Source organism: Drosophila obscura, unplaced genomic scaffold (genome assembly GCF_018151105.1).
Source record: "Drosophila obscura isolate BZ-5 IFL unplaced genomic scaffold, ASM1815110v1 contig_1, whole genome shotgun sequence".
Lineage (NCBI taxonomy): Eukaryota > Metazoa > Arthropoda > Insecta > Diptera > Drosophilidae > Drosophila > Drosophila obscura.
In genome coordinates, this window is record NW_024542679.1 from 8,628,866 (window position 1) to 8,649,609 (window position 20,744).

The 20,744-nt window shown below is 47.3% G+C and overlaps 2 protein-coding genes across 2 annotated transcripts; both read left to right on the top strand.

Moving 5' to 3' along the window:
- The first annotated feature begins 2,161 nt into the window (after positions 1-2,161).
- Positions 2,162-3,226, top strand: LOC111070523 (pupal cuticle protein Edg-78E). The gene is made up of 2 exons (XM_022361130.2): positions 2,162-2,223; positions 2,314-3,226. The coding sequence occupies exons 1-2, from the start codon at positions 2,212-2,214 to the stop codon at positions 2,860-2,862; spliced, it is 561 nt and encodes a 186-aa protein (XP_022216822.2). The 5' UTR covers positions 2,162-2,211; the 3' UTR covers positions 2,863-3,226.
- An 898-nt stretch (positions 3,227-4,124) lies between these two features.
- LOC111070529 (pupal cuticle protein Edg-78E) lies at positions 4,125-4,768 on the top strand. The gene is made up of 2 exons (XM_022361138.2): positions 4,125-4,209; positions 4,293-4,768. The coding sequence occupies exons 1-2, from the start codon at positions 4,198-4,200 to the stop codon at positions 4,662-4,664; spliced, it is 384 nt and encodes a 127-aa protein (XP_022216830.1). The 5' UTR covers positions 4,125-4,197; the 3' UTR covers positions 4,665-4,768.
- Positions 4,769-20,744: the final 15,976 nt, after the last annotated feature.

The following is a 20,744-nucleotide window of genomic DNA, read 5'->3' on the forward strand; positions in this document are numbered from 1 at the left end:
GAATTTTAGGCGCTGCTCTGCACTCGCTCAACTGAGACATTTAGCAAACCAAATTAATTAAAATATTGTCAACATATGGAAAGGCATTCGCACTTTTTCAGCTGACGTAAAATTTGATTTGCCTTTGACGGCGTCTGCAGACTTGTTGGCCACGTTTATGGGCTATTTATGGAGCTTCATTCATTAGTTAGTCATCTCGTCTCGTCTCGTCACGACTCGTGCTCCCATCTGGGCAGCTCCCGTATCAGATCTCTGGCCCAACGCCAGAGAGCGTTGGGCTTGGTCTTGGTGCTGAGTCTTTGCGTTGGCGTTGACGTTGGGCGTGGAAGGTCGGTCCCTTGGGGGGTTTTTTATTGATAGCCGACGAAACAAAGTCAACGACTTTCGAAAATCTTGCGGCAACGACCTTCGATTTGACAAAGACGAAATGTGTGCTCACTAATTGTTTGCACCAGTAGTTGCAACTTTCATTTCGATTCGGTGTGGTTGGGCAGGTGGAGTCGCCTGCCTGTCCGGGGATTTTAGCCACCCGCACTTGCAGCCCCAATTTAAATTAGCACAGGGCTTTATTGAATAACTCAATTACTTCGATTCCCGTCATTTAATACACATATATTCACACACTCGTGCACGTGCATTCATTTCTGGTTGGGCCAATCTTCGCAGCTGATGGATTTTAAATCAAAACTTGATTCAATTTGCATGTTTCAAGACCGCCAGACCGCCACCCAGTCGGGGCTATTTGGAATGCTTTGGTTTGGTTTGGTTTGGTCATTCTTTGGCCATTCATTTAGTTGCCGTTGCCCGAATTTGCGATGGCATTTTAATACTAATTGATTTGCCATAAAAGCTTTGAACAATTCAAAGCAGCCAAAGCAGGACGACAAATTATGTTTTATGGGCGCCTCACTCGGACTTGCATTAGGTCTCAGATCAAAAATTGAAGTTTTATTGCTGCCTGATCGAATAACATTAAGACGATACATTCATTCACAGCATTATATTTAAAAAGCGCAATAAAATTGATTTCTTATGTGGAAATACCATTTCAGTTTTGTAGCTTTAATTTGCATGAATTTTATTTGTTCAGTTATATCAAATGACCAAATCTCACAATGATTGGCATTCAAATAAAACTATATTTGGATTTTTTCAACCTCAAATATAGCTGAAAGAGTGACGTGTAAGCTTTCAGGCATTAGATGGGGCAGAAGTTGTCTTCCCACTCGGCCCACTCGGGGCTACGAGTTGCCTGCAATATGCATTTTCCCCGAACTAAAAACAGAAAATGGAAATGTGCTTTTGTCTGTGGGCATACCTGTGCAATAAACTCGAATTTGAGTGAAGCAAAGGTGCGGTCGGGACTCCGGCTAAGCACATCCTGGCAGTCTGTTGGAAATTAGCAACAATTTGCTTGAGGGTAGACGTGCCATCAGACATTTCACGCCTGTCGCACCCACCCACTGGCACAATGGGTGGGGCAGTCCATATCTGATTATTGCAGCCACTTAACAGCCCGATCTGCTCGTATTGTGCCACGCTCTGCAGCATAACAAATGTACGGGAACCTCGGAGCACATTACAGATTTCGTAAACGCGAAGCGAGCGGCTCATCCCGCAGTTTGTGTTGCCAGAAACCGACAGATACCGACGCAGAAGCAGAAGCAGATACATGTCGTAGTTCATTCATAGTTAATTAATGAATTAACTCAAACACTTAATTACTCGAGTGCCGGCAGCGCGTAGAGCAGCCGAAAGAGTTTCTTGAACCGCAGTGGGTCAGATTTTCGTTGTTGGGGTTTCGTTTTCACTCAGCGAGGCATTAATGCGAATGGAAATGGTCGTTGATTGCCCAGGCCCAGGCCCAGGCCACCTAGAGCCGATCCGGGCAGAGATAATTGGCGTTGCAACCGTTGCTCTGGCTCTCGGCTACAAACTCCGAATGTGAATATAGAGTGTGTTGATGGAACCCCCATCATCATTATCATCAGCAGCAGCAGCAGCAGCAGCAGCAGCAGCAGCAGCATATCATCTCTAATGGTTGCACACACTCACTTTCCTCACTTTCGTTGCAGATCAAATCAGATTAGACATTTCCAAGCTATATAAGTGGCAGGTCGAGGGCACTGAGGCATCAAACACAGCTCAGCTCTTCTTAGGGTTAAAACAGCAATAAACCATTAACAAAATCTCAACCTAAGCCAGGCGAAAATGTCGAAGATCGTAAGTCAAGGCAACATCCTTTGTACACAAAGAAAACCAAAGCAAACCCATTAAACAACATCATTCACCACCTCTTGCATCCTCTTGCAGCACGTTGTTGTTCTTGTTGCTGCCGCATCCGTCCTCATGGCCGGAGTGCTGGCCCTGCCCTCGGACTCGGCCGATGCCCATGCTGAGATTCGCAGCTTTGTCAACGAGCTGAAGCAGGAGGACGGCAGCTACAACTACCAGTTCGAGACGACCAACGGCATTGCCCAGCAGGAGCAGGGAGTGGGCGGCTACTACGCCTCCGGCTCCTCCCAGTACTACAGTCCCGAGGGCCAGCTCATCCAGCTGACCTACACGGCTGACGAGAATGGCTTCCAGCCGATGGGGGATCATTTGCCCACGCCGCCACCTATCCCGGAGGCCATTCTCAAGTCGCTGGAGTGGATTCGCAACCATCCAGAGGAGAACGAGGAGTACGAGCACCACGACCACCACGGTCACGGCCATGGTCAGGGTGCCGAGCAGGGCAAACAGTATCTGCAGCAGGCACAGGGACAGGGACAGCAGCAGCAGCTGCCAGTGGGCTCTCTGCACGCTCCAGCCTCGGCGCCGGCAGCAGCCTCTGGTCTTCCCTACGATAGGAAGATTTAAGTTATTCACCAGCCCCCAGCTCGTGCCACATGCCTCGTGCTCCCATTCATCTTGTCCACCGGGTGGCACTAGTGTGTGTGTGTGTGTGTGTGTGTGCGAGAGTGTGTGACACTGTCATGTCATGTCTGTTTGCATAGTCAAAGCATCCAGCAAACAGAACCAGCATCCAATACCAACACCAGCACCAGCACCAGAACATCAGCTGAACTACATCCTCAAAGTACACTCTCTCCGCACACACACACAAGCACACACACACAAACATTGTAGTATAGACACTCCCATACATCCACATCAACATCCACATCAACATCATGCTCCCGCCTGCGTGTCCGTTGTCGGCTCGGCTGACGTTGACATTTATTGCCAGAGATAATAATAATGTAATAAAAGCAAAAATACAATTTAATATTGTTGTTTATACTATGAATGCCGCTGCTCCAGCTACAGCTACAGCTCCAGCTCCAGCTCCAGGTCCATCGTCTGCCCAAGCATATGGCCGGGCCGGGCCGTGCCTTCAGCTACCAGAGTTCCCTTTGGGTCCCAGCTGCCAGCCAGCATGCATCTCGGTTCGAGTGTCTCGCTGAGGTTTCCCTTTAAGTTTGCGCTGCGGGCTCCAGTCCAAACGAAAATCTTGGGGAAATGAAATTTAAAGTTCATAAATGCGCGCTTTTCCTTTGTTACTGCCATTGTATTGTATTGTATTGTATTGTTGGTATTATGCAAATCGATGGCGCTTCGCATTTCAGACGCAGACTTACTCGAGAAATGTTGCAACTTTAAATATTTTTCTTGTGTTGATTAAATTAACAAATTGTCTTGCTGTTGCTGTTGCTGTCTCCGTTTGTTGTCGATAATATTGATACGAGGTTGTTTCATTATCTGCAGCTTACCCTTTCCGGGTATGTCAGGGCATGATTACTTCTACAGAAGTAACCAACCAGAAAAGACGTAGGGACTGTTCGTGAATTATGTTATGATTTACTTACAATGGAAACCCAAGGGCTAGGAGTGCCCTGACAAGCCAAAAACTTTGTAATTTTGTCTGTAATAAATATCTTTTGTTGCATACCAATCTTTAAACGTTGAGAGAGAGAGTGTACAGCATTCGGAATAACTTGCCGCGGGGCTGCCATTAATGAGCCGAAGCGTCTTGCCAAAAGTTGTTTGATCGCCGAAATATGGGTCAGAGTCTGCAGCTCGGCTTATTTAAATACTCGGACTCGCAATCGGACTCGCTGTCTGCAGTGGCTTTGTCTATTCGAGCTGTATAAATAGTAAATGAACGGTCGAGTGGGGCAGTAGTAACCGCAGAGTCCCCAGCCCAGCCGCACCATGTACAAGCTCGTAAGTGGATAACAGAGTCTGGCTCCGACTGGGGAACGATTTAATTGACTTGCTTGCTTCCTTGCTTCCTTCCCTGCCGACAGCTGCTCCTTGCCGCACTTTTGGGATGTGCCCTGGCCGCCCCCAGCAACGATGACGTCATTACAAAGTACCAGACCAACGCGGATACGGACGGCACATACGCCTACAGTGTGGAGCAGGCCAGCGGCATTGCCTTTGGTGAGCAGGGCCAGGGCGGAGTGGGAGCCCGTGGCTCCTACTCCTACATCTCGCCCGAGGGCATACCCGTTCAGGTGACATATGAGGCCGACGAGAACGGCTTCCGGCCGCAGTCGGAGCTGCTGCCCACCCCTCCGCCCATCCCGGAGGCCATCCTGCAGGCCATCCGCTTCATTCAGGAGCATCCCACGCCCGAGGAGCTGGCCGATCGCGCCGTGCGTGCCCAGCAGATCTAGATCTGGTCACTCTCCGTAGCCTTAAGTTTTGCCTAAGTGTCACAACACATATCCCCCATTCCATTCCAAAGTAAAACCCACGCACACACGAGCGTAAGCTGCTGCCCCCGATAAGCGTCTGCTGGTGTTAATTTCCATGATTTGCAGCCAATCCAATTCGCGTCGAGCCGAAACCTAATTAGTGGGCTTATAAAAGCCTAAGGCAGCAGCCAAAATCCGTCCATCCGGACTCCGCAGAGACAAAGCCCAGCACTGTGTGTGTGTGGCTCGTGGTTGATATTGAATATTTAATATGAGCACTACTCTGGATGAGCCCAAAGTCCGGACACAATGAGGCCAAGCACAATGGTACAGTGGGTCGACACTCTAGTTCGAATTTCTCTCTCAATATTGATCAGAGTTGTGGGATAGAAGAAATGTTTCAATGAAGAGCGAAGGAGTTAAGAGGGACTTAGCTAATAGTATTTTCGAGATACGTAGCAGCACTTTTGCACTTCCATTCGACAAGCATCTGGTACTTGGCAGAATCTTCGCAATCAATCTTCTTCTCCCCCCCCCACGCTGTCGGAAATAAACCAACATTTATGTTTACAGCGGATGAGCTGAGATTTCCGCCACTCGCTGCTCAGCTGTCTGCGCTCATCCGCGTACGAGTGAGTATATTATAGACCCAAAGTCACACAATTTTCCGAGCTGAAAGGCAAACGAAAGTAGGTACCCGTACCCTACCAAAATTGTGGACCTCCAACCAAAAGCTGGTAGCAGTGTGCAATGGGAGAGATGATGCTCCAGCGTAGCTGGCTTCTCATTAACGTTTGACATGAGGCACGTTAATTTCTCCTTCGTCTGTGATTTCATCGCCGGGAATTCAATGAGTGCCTGCTGGAAATGGAAATTCATTAAGACACTTGGAGGCACACACACACACACGGCAGAGGACCCTGACAAAGACCTTCCATATGACACGCACATTGCTCCATTGAAGCGTGCGTGGACTTGGAGCAGCACACAGGATGTAGACTGTGCCACGTCCTCTCCCCATATCAATTAGGCACGCTCATCGCCGGATATGAGTAGTTAATAAAAAGGATTGGGACAGCAAGGAGATGTGCTTAATATGCGATGTGTAAGGTGCTATAAAATTTGGCTTACTGAAATTAAGATACGCGTGCAATACTTACTTCAGCACGGTCTCTGCCAACATTTATGTAAATTTTGGACTGCCACCGAATACCTCGTTCCTGATGTGCGGCCTGTGGTTCCCCGACCCAACCCAACCCGACCCGACTGTGGAGTGGTGTGGTGCGGTGTGGTGACAGTGGGTTCGTGTGGCCTCTGCGGTCGCCACTTAACACAGGTGCTTCAGGCTCCGGGTTTGCTGACGACAAAACAAAAAGCTGCTGTGTAATCAAAAACTTTTATTTATCATTTTGTTTAAAATCTAATTATAAATGCGTTCTGAAAGTCTGACTGCCATTTATGTACACCCTTTGGAGAGGAGTGTTATGATTATGCAGGGATGCCTGCAGCATTGCAGAGTGATCGAGAGACACCGATAAAATAAATCCAATTCAACTGCCAGCCACTTGAGGCTCAGTGGCAGTCTGTTTTAGTTTTAATTGCTAACCTGAAAGTAACATTTAAATTCGGTAAAAAATATTTTTTGTTAAGTTAAGATATAGTAGATTTATATACGATTTCCAAGTGTATCTAAAACTTCAGTCTTTGCAGCTTACAATTATTTGTTCTTTCCGGTTCAGTTGGGTGCTTAGCCGCGCTGTTCAAGCACCTGTTTCTGCATGCATTTGCTCTCAATGTGGCCCAAAGGGAAACCTGTGCGGTTCTGCAGACTCCGGTATCCCTTTTAAGCTGAATGCGAGATTTTTTAAACAATTTGTTACCTTGAATAATGGAAGCAAGTTGCATTTTTCCTACAACTCTTCAATGTACTTATGTACAGATATGTATAGCTGAGTGGAAACCCGTTCATCTGTGAAAACAAATAGTGTCCCAAATTGGTGCATTATTTAATATGAAATCAGCTGGAATCCAGCCACAAAACATCTGCAAAGCCTTTCAGGAACATGGCCTGATAGCCCTGTGCCCTTCCCGGGGATATGGCCCATATATAACAGCATCAAATAAATGGGCCAATAACCCTAAGCTCAGTAGCCGTGCAATTTATTTTTATAGAGCGTATAAACTATGCACAAAATTAGCTTCTCTGCTCGTCGTTTATTTGCCCATAACTCAACCAACTGTAGCGCATTCAGCTCCCTGCGTGGCCCCAATCCCGAGTTCCTTGTCCCTAGTCTGCCTCTACTGCCTCTAGCCACTCCCACTCCCAGGATAGACAGACAGAACTACCCTTTTGTGGCCGTTTCAATGTAAATACTTTTATGGAGTGTTCGGGGCTACCTTTCTATTTGCCGGGAGGAGGAGGAGGACCAGGAACAGCCACATGTCCATACTTAAGCAGCCCCGAACAACGGCGAACAAAGTGGAAAAAATTACTTTGTTTGCCGGCCCCGGAGCATGGTCACGGCATGTGTCACGTAGCTGCCAAAAAATATGCGAGCGAGTGCTCGAAAATGACACGGAGCGGATCCTGAGTGGCCCCAGCTACAGCCCAGCTCCAGCCCCAGCTGCGAACAAGTGGCACTATCCGGAAGAGACGAGCATTTCAATTAAGACAAAACCGAGAAGGAGCAATGCCCGAACTATTTTTATTAATAAATGGTTGCCTGGAAATGAAATTTCTTTAAAAATACTTCTGCGGACACCCCCAACTTTAATGGCCCGTTGCGTTGCGTTCGGTGTGCAATTTTTCTCGCACTCCGCTGTCCAAAGAAAATGGAAAGACGTGGATGGGAAAAGCCGTCCACTGACTGTATTAAGAGCAATAGTTCCGGCCATTTGCGATAGTCAGTGGGATGGTATGGTGTGTCGGAGTAAGAGGAGGCGAGGCAATGCACCAGTCGACAAAATGAAAAATTATTTCAAACAATAATTGCAAAGGAAAACTTTTGGACAACACACAAAGGGATGGGATAGCTCGCCAGCGCTGGATTTCAAGGAAATGGGAGGGGGTATGGGGCAACAACTACACAGAACAGACAAACGAAACCAATTTATTTCCAAGTAAAAATCAATAGTCAAGACGAAAGAGGGGACACTAGGGTAGGTGCTGGGGTGTTGCTGGGGGCCAACTAGCGTAAAAAACGTCAAATTCTAGAGTGGAGTGGCGACAAAAAGCTGTTTGCCAGAGTGTTCGGTGTGGTGTGGTGTGGGCCCATCAACATGTGAACGTGAACGTGAAGATGCCAGCACGTCGTGCCTGCTGTCCACGTCCACTCCGCCATATTCACTCCCCGTATCGGCTCTTCCGGGTTTCCGGAATCCGTTTTCGTTAACAACTGCGCCAAGTAGCGGCCAGCAATAAGCGCCCGCCCAGCGCAAGGACACCAGCGATGTTGCTGGAGCTGGAGCTTAATGGTAAAATATGCATTTGACATGCGATGAAATACTCGTACAATAAAAGCTACCCATTGCCCCGGCCCCGGACCTGGCCCTGGCCCAACCTCAAGACCCACCTACTCGACCCTCATCCTTCCGCTGTTCCGCTCCAGGGGGTTGGGTTCTTCGTGGTCATTTGTTTAAAGTTCCAATTAATTGGGCCACATTTGTCGGGGGGTGCACTCGGGCGGACACTTGATAAGCGAGAAATATTTCTCATATCAATTGTGACATTTTGATGGCGGTCTGCTTTTTGTTTCCGTAATTTCAGTCCATTTTTTATAGGCATTCCAGATGTGGCTTTAATTGATAAGTAATTACATGCTTCCAAGACTAGAATAAAAGTTCCAGGAAAGGAACAAATGAATATGCATGAATTATGATTCTTGGAAACACGTCGCATCGTCGCTGTAATTTATATTTCATTAATATATTATTAGACCTGTTGGTAACATAAGCATTAGCCCTCTGTTAGCTAACAGCTGCTAGCTGCTACTCTCTGCTAGCTAACAGCCGCGTGTACCCTCTGCTCGCTAACAGCCGCGTTACCCTCTGCTCGCTAACAGCCAGAAGACTCTCCAGAGGACTCCGTTTAATGGCATCACTTCGGGCTCGGCTCCGCAGTTGTGTGCTCGTGGCGCTACATTCCGGTCGGTTGTGTCCTGACTCCTCTCCTCTTCGGCTTCACACAGACGACTCTGGATTGCCTCCATTTCGTACGTAAATATTTGTTTGGTAAAACTCGCAGCCTTACACAGAGAAACTACGTTAAAAAGTTCACACACAAATTGCATTATTTCCGCGCTGAGATATATTGGCGCGTTTTTTTTTTTTTTTTTTACACCGCTTTTGCTTTGCATTCTTTCTCCGATGAGAATGGTAAAAAAAAGTGTAACGTATACGGGTACGGCTACGAGTACGGGTACGGGTACGGGAATATGGCGAACAAAGTTTAGTGCGATTGTTGTTGATGTGAATTTTGCATAAGGACTCTGCCCATGGAGTGAGCTGAGCGTGAGCCACGGCACCCACGAGACTCGGGAACCGGGCTTGATGTGTGGTGGGTGGGGTGGGGACTGTAACTGAAACTGAGTACTCGGAACTGGGAGCGGGCCGCATCCATTCATATCCATGTGTGGCGAGTGCTCGCAGGCGATACGCTTGCTGGTTTACTTTTTTAAAATTTCCATTAAAAACCGCTGGGTTACTTACGAGTACTCTGCCCACGTGTGGCCCATTGGCGTGTGTGTGTTGGGTTGGCTGTTTGCTGTTCCAGTAACTTGTGATTCTTAAGACCTGGGCTAAGTCGATTGCCTGACGCTTTGTGGTTACTGGGTGTACTACCTGGAAATTAGTTGAAAGTACTCTGATTTACAGCGAATTTAAGTGTATTAAGGCATTAGGCCGGGACTCGGCTCGAGGCGCAACACCCCGCCCCGCCCCATTCGGGCTCTAACCTCCCTACCTTCCATCCCTCCGTCTATGTGGCCAAAATGTAATTTTCTTAGCACTTTTGTTCACGCCCGACGACACATGTTGTGGTTCACACACTAACAGGCACCCACAAACACACACACTGCCAGCCAGCCAGGCAGACAGACAGACAGACAGACACTCAGACAGAGCCCACAAAGACACTGATACAGTGCCTGCCGGCAGCATTTACATACTCGCCTAAACATAAGCATAAGCGCAACTTAGCTTGCCAAACTTTTCTGTTCAACTTTCTGTTGCCGCAAGCCATGTTTCGGCAGAGAGTAGTCGACTGGCTGATGCCTCGTACTGCATATGAGCGTTTGGGCGCAACAACGAGACACCAATTGAATATGCTTTGCCATACCCCGCAGCATATTTAAATGCTCCAAGTAGCTGCCAGGAATAATGCTTATACGTATGGTTGTCACGCTCTGGCGGACTACGGGCCGGGGGCACCGGGCATTCTGGCCAAATTTAATCGATAGCCATACGTTAATAGTTTGGCTGTGCGACATATGTGAATATTTGATGGGCTGCAGCTTCTGTCCTGTCCGGTCCTGTCCTGTCCGCCAGGGGTTTGCCAATCATTTCACGCTTGATTGGGGCCCGAGCCGAAGCAGCCCGAGGGCTCCTTGACCCATTCATGCTGCTCTTCCTCCCGGTGTTGTATGCGGAATTTGGCTGCCAAGTCAGACATTAAGTCCCTGCCCAAAGCCCTTGCTGAACTGCTGGAAATGCGTCTAAATCAGTGGAAGCTGCTGGCCCGCACCGGCTAGAACGTAGGGCAGCTGTGGCTGTGGCTGCAATTAATTAAAACAAATTGTGTTTGGCCCTGGGTTTTAGCGCCAGCGCCGACTCTGCCATTGGCCTGGCTGGAATGATGCCCTGCTCCCAGTATCCACGTTCATTCTTTTTTCAATTAATTGTTATTTCATTAGCTTTCATTACTCGCAGAGTTGCGTCTCCCACGCAATCTCCTGGGCCATGCCATTAATGAAGTGGGCTGCCCTACCCCTACCCCACACCATTCACCTGTTCAGCGAGGGGAAGAGGGAGAGCGAAGCTGCGTTATTATTTTCACTTTTATTGGCTTTTAATGAATGCGAAATTGCCGAGGATTATGAATACACTTGCCCATTATCTGTTGCAGGGGCGCCATTAATGGGATTACAAAACGTTTTACGGACATTATGCCTTATGGGTATGCCTAGGGCTGTCCCTGGGACACCCATATGGTCGGCGTTCCATCAAGTGAATATCAAGTGAATGTGCAAGCGGATCGCTTTGCTGTGACATTGTCTCTTCGCCCAACAGCGGGGAGGAACTGCAGCATTGTGCGGGTCTCCCATTCAGGGCGCGTTCCATTGACTTGTCAAGTGATGCTATCAAGTCGGGCTTGTGGTCGTTACTCTGTACGAGTGCTGCCCTGTTTATTTGCTCGCACGATTGTTGATTCTCTTGTCTGCTCTGCTCGGCAATTGAATGCCACTCTCTGTAGTCTGTGACTGTAGTCCTGTGAACATATCTGTCTGTCTGTCTGTCTGTCTGTCAGTCTCTCTGTGTGAGTCCATTCAACACTTTACCCAGTACACCACAATCGCATTCATTGACTGACTTGCAATACGATTTGGTGCCTCAGTCTCCGCACCTCTCCGGCCCTGACAACACACGTCACGTCACTCCATGGGTCTCCCTCCAGGTATTCCATTTCCCTTTCAGCAAGGCCCCGGCCAACTCTCGGCTGGTTATTGCTTACTTATTGGAAGCGAATCTGATTCGCCAGAAGTATGCGGCACAAGCTGAGATAAGCTCGTCCCCGTTCTCCGCCTGCCCAGCGAAGCGTGCCCGACAGTCGACAGGCTTCTCGGCCAGTTAGCTGACAATACCAGAGATGCCTCCGCACATTCTGCAGATACTTTGGCCCCAACTCTGCTGTAATTACACTTGCAGCAGGCTACAAATGCTGTTCAAATTACGTTTTTTATTTTGTATTAATCTTACAAGTTTTATATTGCCATCGGAATTCTTAAATTATGAAAATAACTTAATTTATCACGAATGCTTGGAAAAATGTCATAAAATGTCAGCTGCAGGGTCAGGAAAAATTCCTACAAGTGACTCCATAAATGCTCGTTCTTTTATTAGAGGAAAAGGCGGTCCAAAGTATTTTTAATAGGTCTGGACACTCTTTCTGGTTCCGTTTAATGAAGTTTGCCGCAAAAGGTGTTGAAATTCGTTTTAACTTAAATTTTTTAGCCCATCTCCCATTTATGGTTTATTATTCGTTCACTGAGCGTATGGACCCTTTGCGAGGGTGTGCACAAAGCGTGATTATGGCACGTTTCTTCTCATCGGAGCACATGCTGATGAGCACACTCAGCTTAATCTCTCTTTAGGCAGTTAACTTTTAATTTCCTCACCTGAGAGGAAGAGGCACAGCGGGCGATTCACACAATTCACAGCCCGCACTCACGCTCCATTGTGAATGGTGAACCGTGAATCAGGACGGCAGGCCGCAGAGGACATGCTACAGACCGCAGGCCACAGACAACTGACAACAGTTGCCTGGTGGGTGGGGGGCAGTGGGAAGTGGCAGTTAAGCTTGGCTTGGGGCGGAGCAGGCCATTAACCATTCCGGGCAGGGACTGGTGCTGCTTTGTCCTCATACTCGTAATTGCCGTGGGTCTTAGCCGCGATCTTGATTGAGCCTAGTCCAGGAGGGGCAGGACTCTTAATTCGGTGCGGTGCGGTGCGAACGACCTAATCAGTCTCTCCCAGCCCAATAAATGACTTGATGAACATGCTGAAATGATTACAAAGTCAACAGCTTATTTGCCATGCCAAAGACATTTCAAAATTCCTCAGACTCTGGCATTTGAATCAAAGTGCCTTGAGAGTACGCACGATTTCTTAATTATGTGTACACACGAGTGTGAGTGTGTGAGCCAGTGAGTGTGTGAGTGAGTGTGTGAATGAGTGTACGAGCTGAGAGCGGGCTGGTGTTGACATTCAAGTTGGATGAAGTATAAAGTATCCTGCGATGGCGATATGGGCAAGGGGAGCCACTCGCTTGTTGCTGGCGTAAACTTTTCATTATATTTATGATACAGCTTGACTTTTGTTTTGTTTGTTTAACTTCTTGTCAACCTACATAGTCCGCCGCCCAATCCGTCCCCCCCGTAGAGTCCGCAAATAGAGACGCGCTCTCCGGCCCTGTTAGCCCGCTGTTAGAGAGCGGCTCACTGCGCAGGTCTCAGCCGTTCGTGTGCTCGTGTGCTCCCAGAGCAATGCATTGGCTGAGGTTCAGGATAAACATTCGTCGGCTTCCGAGCTGGACGGTTGGGCGGCACGCGACTCAAGTGAGAAACGGGACTGACAGCATTTGCCAATTTGCCATTCATCTATTCATTCATAAAGCGTGTTCTTTTACGCGAAGCACACACACTACGCGGCCAATCCAAGAGGACAACGACACTCCGCTGTCTCGTGCTTGTTTCACGTCCGGGTGTACTGGTGTACGGCTGTCCGGGGTGTCCCGGTGTCCGGTTGTTCATGTGCTCGTGCGACTATTGACTTGCAGCTATTTCCAGCGAAAGTGCGCGCACCACAAAGCAAAGTGATAAAAGAACACATAATAATTGCAAAGGACAACCAATTTCGTTGATGTCCATTCAGGTGAGCCCGAATTTGTCCAGCCCATGTATCTCGGAAACCTCACACTCCTATTGAGGGGAGGCAACCCAATGGTGAAGGACATTGTTATCGAGGCGCCATTAGTTTGTGTGATTTCTTCTAATGCAATTTGGGGACTATTCCATTTTATTTCATTTTATTTGATTTTATGGCTGTTGTGTATTTGATTTACTGCCGGGCTGCCGGGTTGGCCCCGCCCTCGTAACACCTGCGGGACGGGGGGCCAGACATTTGATTTCAAGACTGTGGTACGCCACTTGTCCGACTGCCCCATAAAAGGCTGTCGCTAGGATTGGGGCTGCTCACCTACCTCGCTGCCAGCACTCCAATCCGAATACTTTATGGTCCACCACTCGGAGTGCATAACTGTTTCGGCTTTTGTCTTCCACTCAGCCACATGCCCCTGGTCCCTCTTTTACAGTTGGTACTTGAATTTTAAACGGCTGTCATGTGTCTTGCTGCTGCTGCAGCTCTTGCTCCTGCTCCTGCTGTTGTTTCAGTTGCTGTTGCTTTTGCTCTTCCTGTGCCTGATGTATGCTAAGTAATGCCCCGAGCTGCTGCCAAGTTACTCGTAAATCTTTGCTGATTAAGTTGTTGCTCGCACAAACGGCAAACGGAGGCACGCTTAAAATTTAACATGCACAGCAAAAATATTTATATGAAAGCAAACAGAACAGAACCCACATGAGGCAGCATTTCACATGCTTTGCATATTGCTTATCTAAATTGTTTTCATTTTTGAGAGCACAAGCACTCGCTCCTGCCCCCCCGAATAAGTGAGAAAAGGCAGTCGGCCCATTAAGCAGAACACACTAACTCTCACACGCACATGGCCCAGGCACAGTCACTGGCACAGTCACTGGCGTTTTGATGTACATCCTAGGCAATTTTTCAATGTCATTTGACGGCAGGCAACATTTGACATTAGCCATTAATGAATTAGAGAGCGAGAGAAGGCTCCCCAGAAGGAGACCAGAATGTATCTCAGTTTGATAATTGAGTGGTAAATGCGAAGGATGCTTTGAAGTCGCAGAACAGCCCAAGGGCCGTGCCCGTGCCCGTGCCCGTAGCCCACTTTACGTATCACATCTCACAAATCATGAATGCCGCCACCGCACTGAAGCACCACCGCATCAGGCAAATCCAAATTAGAAGAAATTTTGGTGCCTTAGATCCAGAAACCATCAACAGCTGCGCCCACGCCCGAAAGTAATTTGAGGAGCTGGCTCAACCTTTTACTCCGTGGCAAGCCTTCACTTCCGTCGCAGCCCTTTGCAGCCCTTCACACATCTTTTAGCACTTTGGCCAAACTTTGGCGCAGCTTTATAAATACAAGACCCATACACATTCTTGATGTTTGTGCTATGTAGTATGCCTTGTGCCTTGTATTCCTACAAATCTTTTTAACAATTCAAAAATGTTTACTGGAACGAATTTATGGGTTGCCTTTTGACAGGCCCCACACAGCCACAGCTGTCCCAGTTCCTCTGCTCTCTGCTCCCAAGCCTTGGACCCCTTGGACCTTATGAGTGAACAACAGTGAAGAGGGCATTCGTATTCACCCTGTTCCGTTCCCATTCTGTGTAGCCATAAAGCTGGCATATCGAGGGGATTTTCCCCAGTCACATTAAAGACAAATCGTAGAAAGATAAATGCTGTAGTATTTTTATGGCTTCATCTGATTTTGCTATTGGGCTTTCATTGGGATTTAGCTTGTATTGATAGCACTGAAAGGGGAATAGCTTTGACTATTCCTCAGTCAAGGAATCTGCTTTAAAGGCTATAACATTGACTGTAGAAACCCTTATCCAACTCTTCAAGCTGTACTTTATTTATTGAAATCCAATTAAATCAAAGAATCAGCGTACAGATACATCACCTAGATTCTCCGTACACTCACTCTCAGAGCAAGCAATCTATCACTTCTGAAAATCTATTCAAACAGGCTGTGTCAGATCTGACACCGCGTCTCCCGACTCCCGGTAGGCCGGCATGTGTTGTCGCAGTAAGCCATTTGATTTTGGCCACATTCTAAGAGTGGGTTCTATCTCGGCGCGGGTGCGGGGGCATTGTTATGGAACCTATGTAGCCGACTGAATGATTTCAGAGGGTGCCAGATGGAAACCGGATGCTGCTTACTGCGGCCGTAAAGTGAGTTTTGCGCTGCCAATATCTCCGGGAATGGGCCTGACAATAGCAACAAATGTCTCGCGTGTTGGGTTTCCTTTGTGTAAATTCATAAGTGCCTGTTGAGCCTGATGCGAATGTCCAAAATATGGCGCCACTGGGACAAGGACGTGCCGGGATTGCCGATCAACAAGAGGGTTTCGCATATGCCACACCACACCACGCCCTCACTGAGGTTCAAGCATAAACACAAGATCCTCCCTGCAAGCATACAATTGGTTCTATCATCTACCGCATTCAGTGGCTGTGGATATGAAGATTTATCCTTTTTGTAATTAAATTAAATCCATGTTTGATGTGTGCACTTTCGATGGACTGTGCCAAGATTATCCCCTATCTCTATCTATCGTTGTTGTTATCAATTTCAAGCTGGGTATGTCACCCTTTGGCGATGGTTTCAGTGACTGTCCGCCACTACTCATCTGGCAACTGGCAACTGGCATCTGGCACAAAGGATTCCCCAGCGTTGAATATAAATTATCACATTATGCTCCGAGTCCAGCTAGAGTGGGCTGGCGCCCCACCACGACGGGCTACCAATTAGTATAATTGCCAGGGGAGGGAAGATTAAAAAAATACTTTTAGTGGGTAAACACTCGTAGCAGTGGCTCGTGAAAAAAGAGCAGTGCCAGTCCCTGCAGCTGCCATTAATTCATATTAAATTGCTATAATTTTTAAGCAGCTTATGAATTGACCACAGACTCTGCTCCGGAATTGAGGGCATGGTCAACCCACTCCGGCACCGGTTGTTGAGAGTTTTCGGGGACAGGCACTGCGCTGCGGCGACCACTCAGGATGTCGGGCGCCTGCTAAGCCGACTCGTCGACATTATAATAACATCCATCATTCTGGACCATATAGAAATGACAACAACTGTCAAGGCAGCATAAAAGTAAAAAAAAAAACAAAGAGCACAGCTTGTTTAGCGACGAATTTTATATACCCTTATAACAGTAAAAACCTATAGTTCTTACAGGGATTTTGTGTAGTTTTTATAGTTTCATATAATGGTTATCTCAGTCAGGATTCATTAGGAGTATATATAATCGTTGTGGTGTCGCAGCTGCCATTTTCTGTTCGTTGCAAACATTTCACGCAATTTGTAATGCCTTTAGTCCAGGGTATAAAAGCAACAACCTCTGGTTGGTTGTTCGTAGGACTGCTCGCTGTGTAAACAAGATGTATTTTTGTTTACCAAAACGTTGTTTCCGTTCCCAGCGTTGTTGGCGGTGCTTTTAGGCGTGGAATAAATGCGGCCATTTAACCTGCTGCTTCTGGCCGACTATACGCGTACTCACACTCATTCGTATACTTTTTGTGTGTACAAATATACACTCGTGTGCGGGTGCGTGTGCGTGTGTTTATGCATCCAATAATAAGCAATTTCGTGCACATAATTGACAGTGGCCAGCGCTGAAACGGCCAGTCCAGAGTAAATAGCCATAATTAATGTATACAACATGAATGTGACCTGACCAAAATACGAAAAAGTGGCAGCACCAGGACATGGCTATCCCGGCTCTGGCTTTGGTCGTGTGCCGCCCCATGTTTGTCTCCAATGGCGCACAGTGGGCCGTGGTTCGGCTTACAAGTTTGAGCAAAGTAAATGATATGAATGCCGTGTTATTATGATAATAAATACTACATGACCTTCAAGTGATCATAAAAGGTATAAGATATCTCTTTGACTCATATTATGAATTTATAAGCTTTAAAACATTAAACTGCTGGTGTGAAACTTCGAGAAAAAATGCCAAGGGATACTTGCATATTTCTCGTTTCTATTCCTTTGTTTTTTTTTTATAGATACATAATAAAAATCATGTTTGAAACATCAATCCCGTTTGAAATCGTGGCGCAGAGCAGCTTCAACACTTGATTGATGTGCCCTGAAAATCTGAATGAATTTCTTTCCTCGTTTTATTGTTTTCAAGCCAGCACATATACATACATATAAAAATAGATTGCCTTATCCGCAATGTGTGTATGGGAGCAATCTGGTAGCACTGAATGTGCGAAACGATAAAAACTCTTCTCCCACTGTAAGTGGCAATGTGACCATAATGCGTATACGCCACGTGGTGCACATGGAAAAATGTGCAATAAAGGCGATTTCTTCATTGATACGCAAATCGGCGATATGGTCGCCCATACATGCTCGTATGGCATAATGCAAACGGTATATTGAGCGGCGAATATTTGAGCCAGAATGTCTGTGGAGCGAGTGGATTGGCGGAAGCAAAAGAGCATCAGCCACAAAATTGGCAAAAAAAAAAACAACAAAAGCAAAATGTAAAATATTTCGATGGAGCTGCGATGCTGGTTCGCTGGTTCGCCGATGCTTCGCTGGGTGATTGCGTTGACAAAATCGCATTGACAGACGAGAGGCGAGAGCGGAGCAACAGACACATCCTGCGGATATTTGACGGCCTGGGGAAGCGTGCAAATGGCGGTGCCTGGTGGTGCATGGTGTGTGCGGACGGACACCCCTGGAGCACAGGACATAGAAAATTTTCATTTTCATTAATATAAAAAGATGGCGAACTCAAATTAGATTTGCATGTTGTGTCAATGGAGGTTTACGCTGGCTAGGCGTCATTTGATTTTCATTTAATTTGGGAAAACACATTTAGGGGAGCGGCGAGCTCTAATCAGGCGCAAAGCCTTTTCATTCTGATAATAGTAAAATTAAATAAATGCAAACGGGCTGGGAAAATTTGAATTTGAATTTGAATTTCGGCTGGGCCTTGGACCCCCACTTACAAAAGATGTCTGCCAAATTTATGCCTCCTCTCTGGAGGGTAAGGCCATTGTCATTGCCAGCGATGGCGCTGACAGCTGGGGAGTGCTTCCCCCGCCAACGACACCCATCTCCATCAGGCTCCACTCGGTTGATGGCGGCGCGGCTGCCTTTTGTAGCCTGCATCGCGCTGTGACACTTTTATTACAAAGGCTCATGAATTTTATTTTGGCTTGCGAGCTATTATGGCAGCTTCGCTGCTCCGCCGTGAAATTCCTGCTTGGCCGGCCGCGGCGGAGGGTGCATTGTGCCTGCGGAACGGAACTATTCGCCCAAGATGATCGAAAGAGAATTGTTTACACAATGCGCTGCCCACAAACAACTCTAATTAAAAAAGTTTTACGTTTAACCACTTGAGTGGGCAGACACACACGCATCCGCATCGCATCCGCATCGCATCCGCATCGCACTCGCACTCGCACTCACATGAAGCTCTGCCTGTGGCAGTGGCTGTGGCATGCGAAGCGTATTTGTGGCATGTGAGTGTGTGGCTAGACAATCAAAACTTTTGCCGCAACCAAAGAAACTTCAAAGCAGAGACAACGACAAAAGCAGTCCACGGCAAAGCTGCAAAATGCCGAGCAAAGACCGAGCGCTAGGGCGGCAATAAAATTAATGAAGCGGCTCGGCTTTTAGCCAGCAGCCATAACAGAGACATTAAAGCGGTTTGCTGGAACAGTTGTAGGTCATGTCGCTGCCAATGTCTATTTAAGTATGCGCACAAAGGCAGCCCATTCCCAGTCCCATTCCCAGTCCCAGTCGCAGTCCCAGTGTCCGCGTTCGCCTGTCGTGAATTACAAGGACAGTGCCCCTGCGGGACAGCGCCTGCCCTCGATTCTGTTGAATGCGGTGGCTAATCTCTGATGTACACTTAATTATGTGGCACACTTTTGATTGCTGGGGGGAGCTCGAGGCAAATGAAGAACAGAGAACCCTTTCAGAGCTGAACCCTTTCCCTGTGCCTTTTGCTTCGTCTTCGTTTGCCTTTTTTTCCTGACACTGACTCTATCTCTGCCTCTGCCTCTGTCTCTGACTCTGACTCTGGCATGTAAATTTCATTTAGTAAATGCTGTTAGCCTGGCAGCAAAGTATGGTACTCTTTTTTGACATTTTCATTTGACTTTACCTCCGCCTCGCTGGCTGGCAGCATTGGCAATGCAAACAAGCTGAGCAGGCGGAGCACTGGAAACTCATGAGGCACACGAGGGGCAGGCGGAGAGGATACAGAGGCCCGGACACAGACACAGACAGAGACAGATGCAGAGAGAGACGATAGATGACAGACGACCCCGGGCAGAGCTTAACTAATCCGGAATCCAGCTGAAAAAGTTCCCAAGCAAAAGTTTTCGTGTGCACCTAAAAATTCTTATGAAAACTTGCACTGCATTCCATCAATTTTGCACAGATCCTCTGCACCCCGCCTCGCCGTCTGTCTGCTGCAATAAAGCAATCAATTTCGAGGAAATCCCCTGCCCGCCCCCAGCCACACCTGAGCGACACCTTTGACATGGCCCAGTGAAAAGGAAAAATTCGAGTATCAACGGACGCTTCGTGTTCGTTGTTGGTTGTTGTTGTTGTGTTGTCCGAGCTGCTCAACCGAATGCGTAATTGTTTTTAAATGAAACTCTTTGTCCTTGGCCGTGGCAACTCCCACCCTCAATTCAGTCGCCCAGCCCGCCCCCAATCAATCAAACAATCAAGCAATGTTTATCTGAATCGCTCGATATCTCCAATAAATACAATATGTACATGTATATGTATATATGTATATAGCCGCCTTGCATGTCAGCCTCTGTCCGCCTCAGCGAAGGACCATAATGAACGAAACGCAACGCAACTGTCGCTATCCTGTTGTCCCCATTTTGTCTGCTCATTTGGACTATTTCTGTTTGCATTATGCGCCATTTGCACATTTGATTGAATAAAGTTATATACACTTGGCATGCAATAGAATGATTAGGGCCGGGCCCCCCAGCCAGCAATAGCGAGTGCGAGAGTGTGAGAGTACGAGCTTGCTGGGCCCAACACTGCGGCTAGCGCAAGTACTCATGGAGTGTGTAGCATGAAACCTTAAAATTTAAATACATACACTATGAAACTCTTTAGATTAAATTTTATTTTATTGTACATTTATTTATTATGGAAGAATTGATCATACAAACAGAGTTTAAATGTTAGCATTAGGTAGATCTATTCCATTACCCACTAGATTGACAGGTGGGGGTTGGTTGTGGCTGTTCTTGGTCATCGACCGTGTAGAGCCGAACACGGCACTTGATACGGTTGAGTTGGTTGCAGTGCCAGTAGAGCTTATTGCCATAAGTTTTCTCATAGACGAAAGTTGTCAGAGATTTCGATATACGACTTGACTGTTTGAGAAAATCTCTCTTGATTTAAATAAATATTTG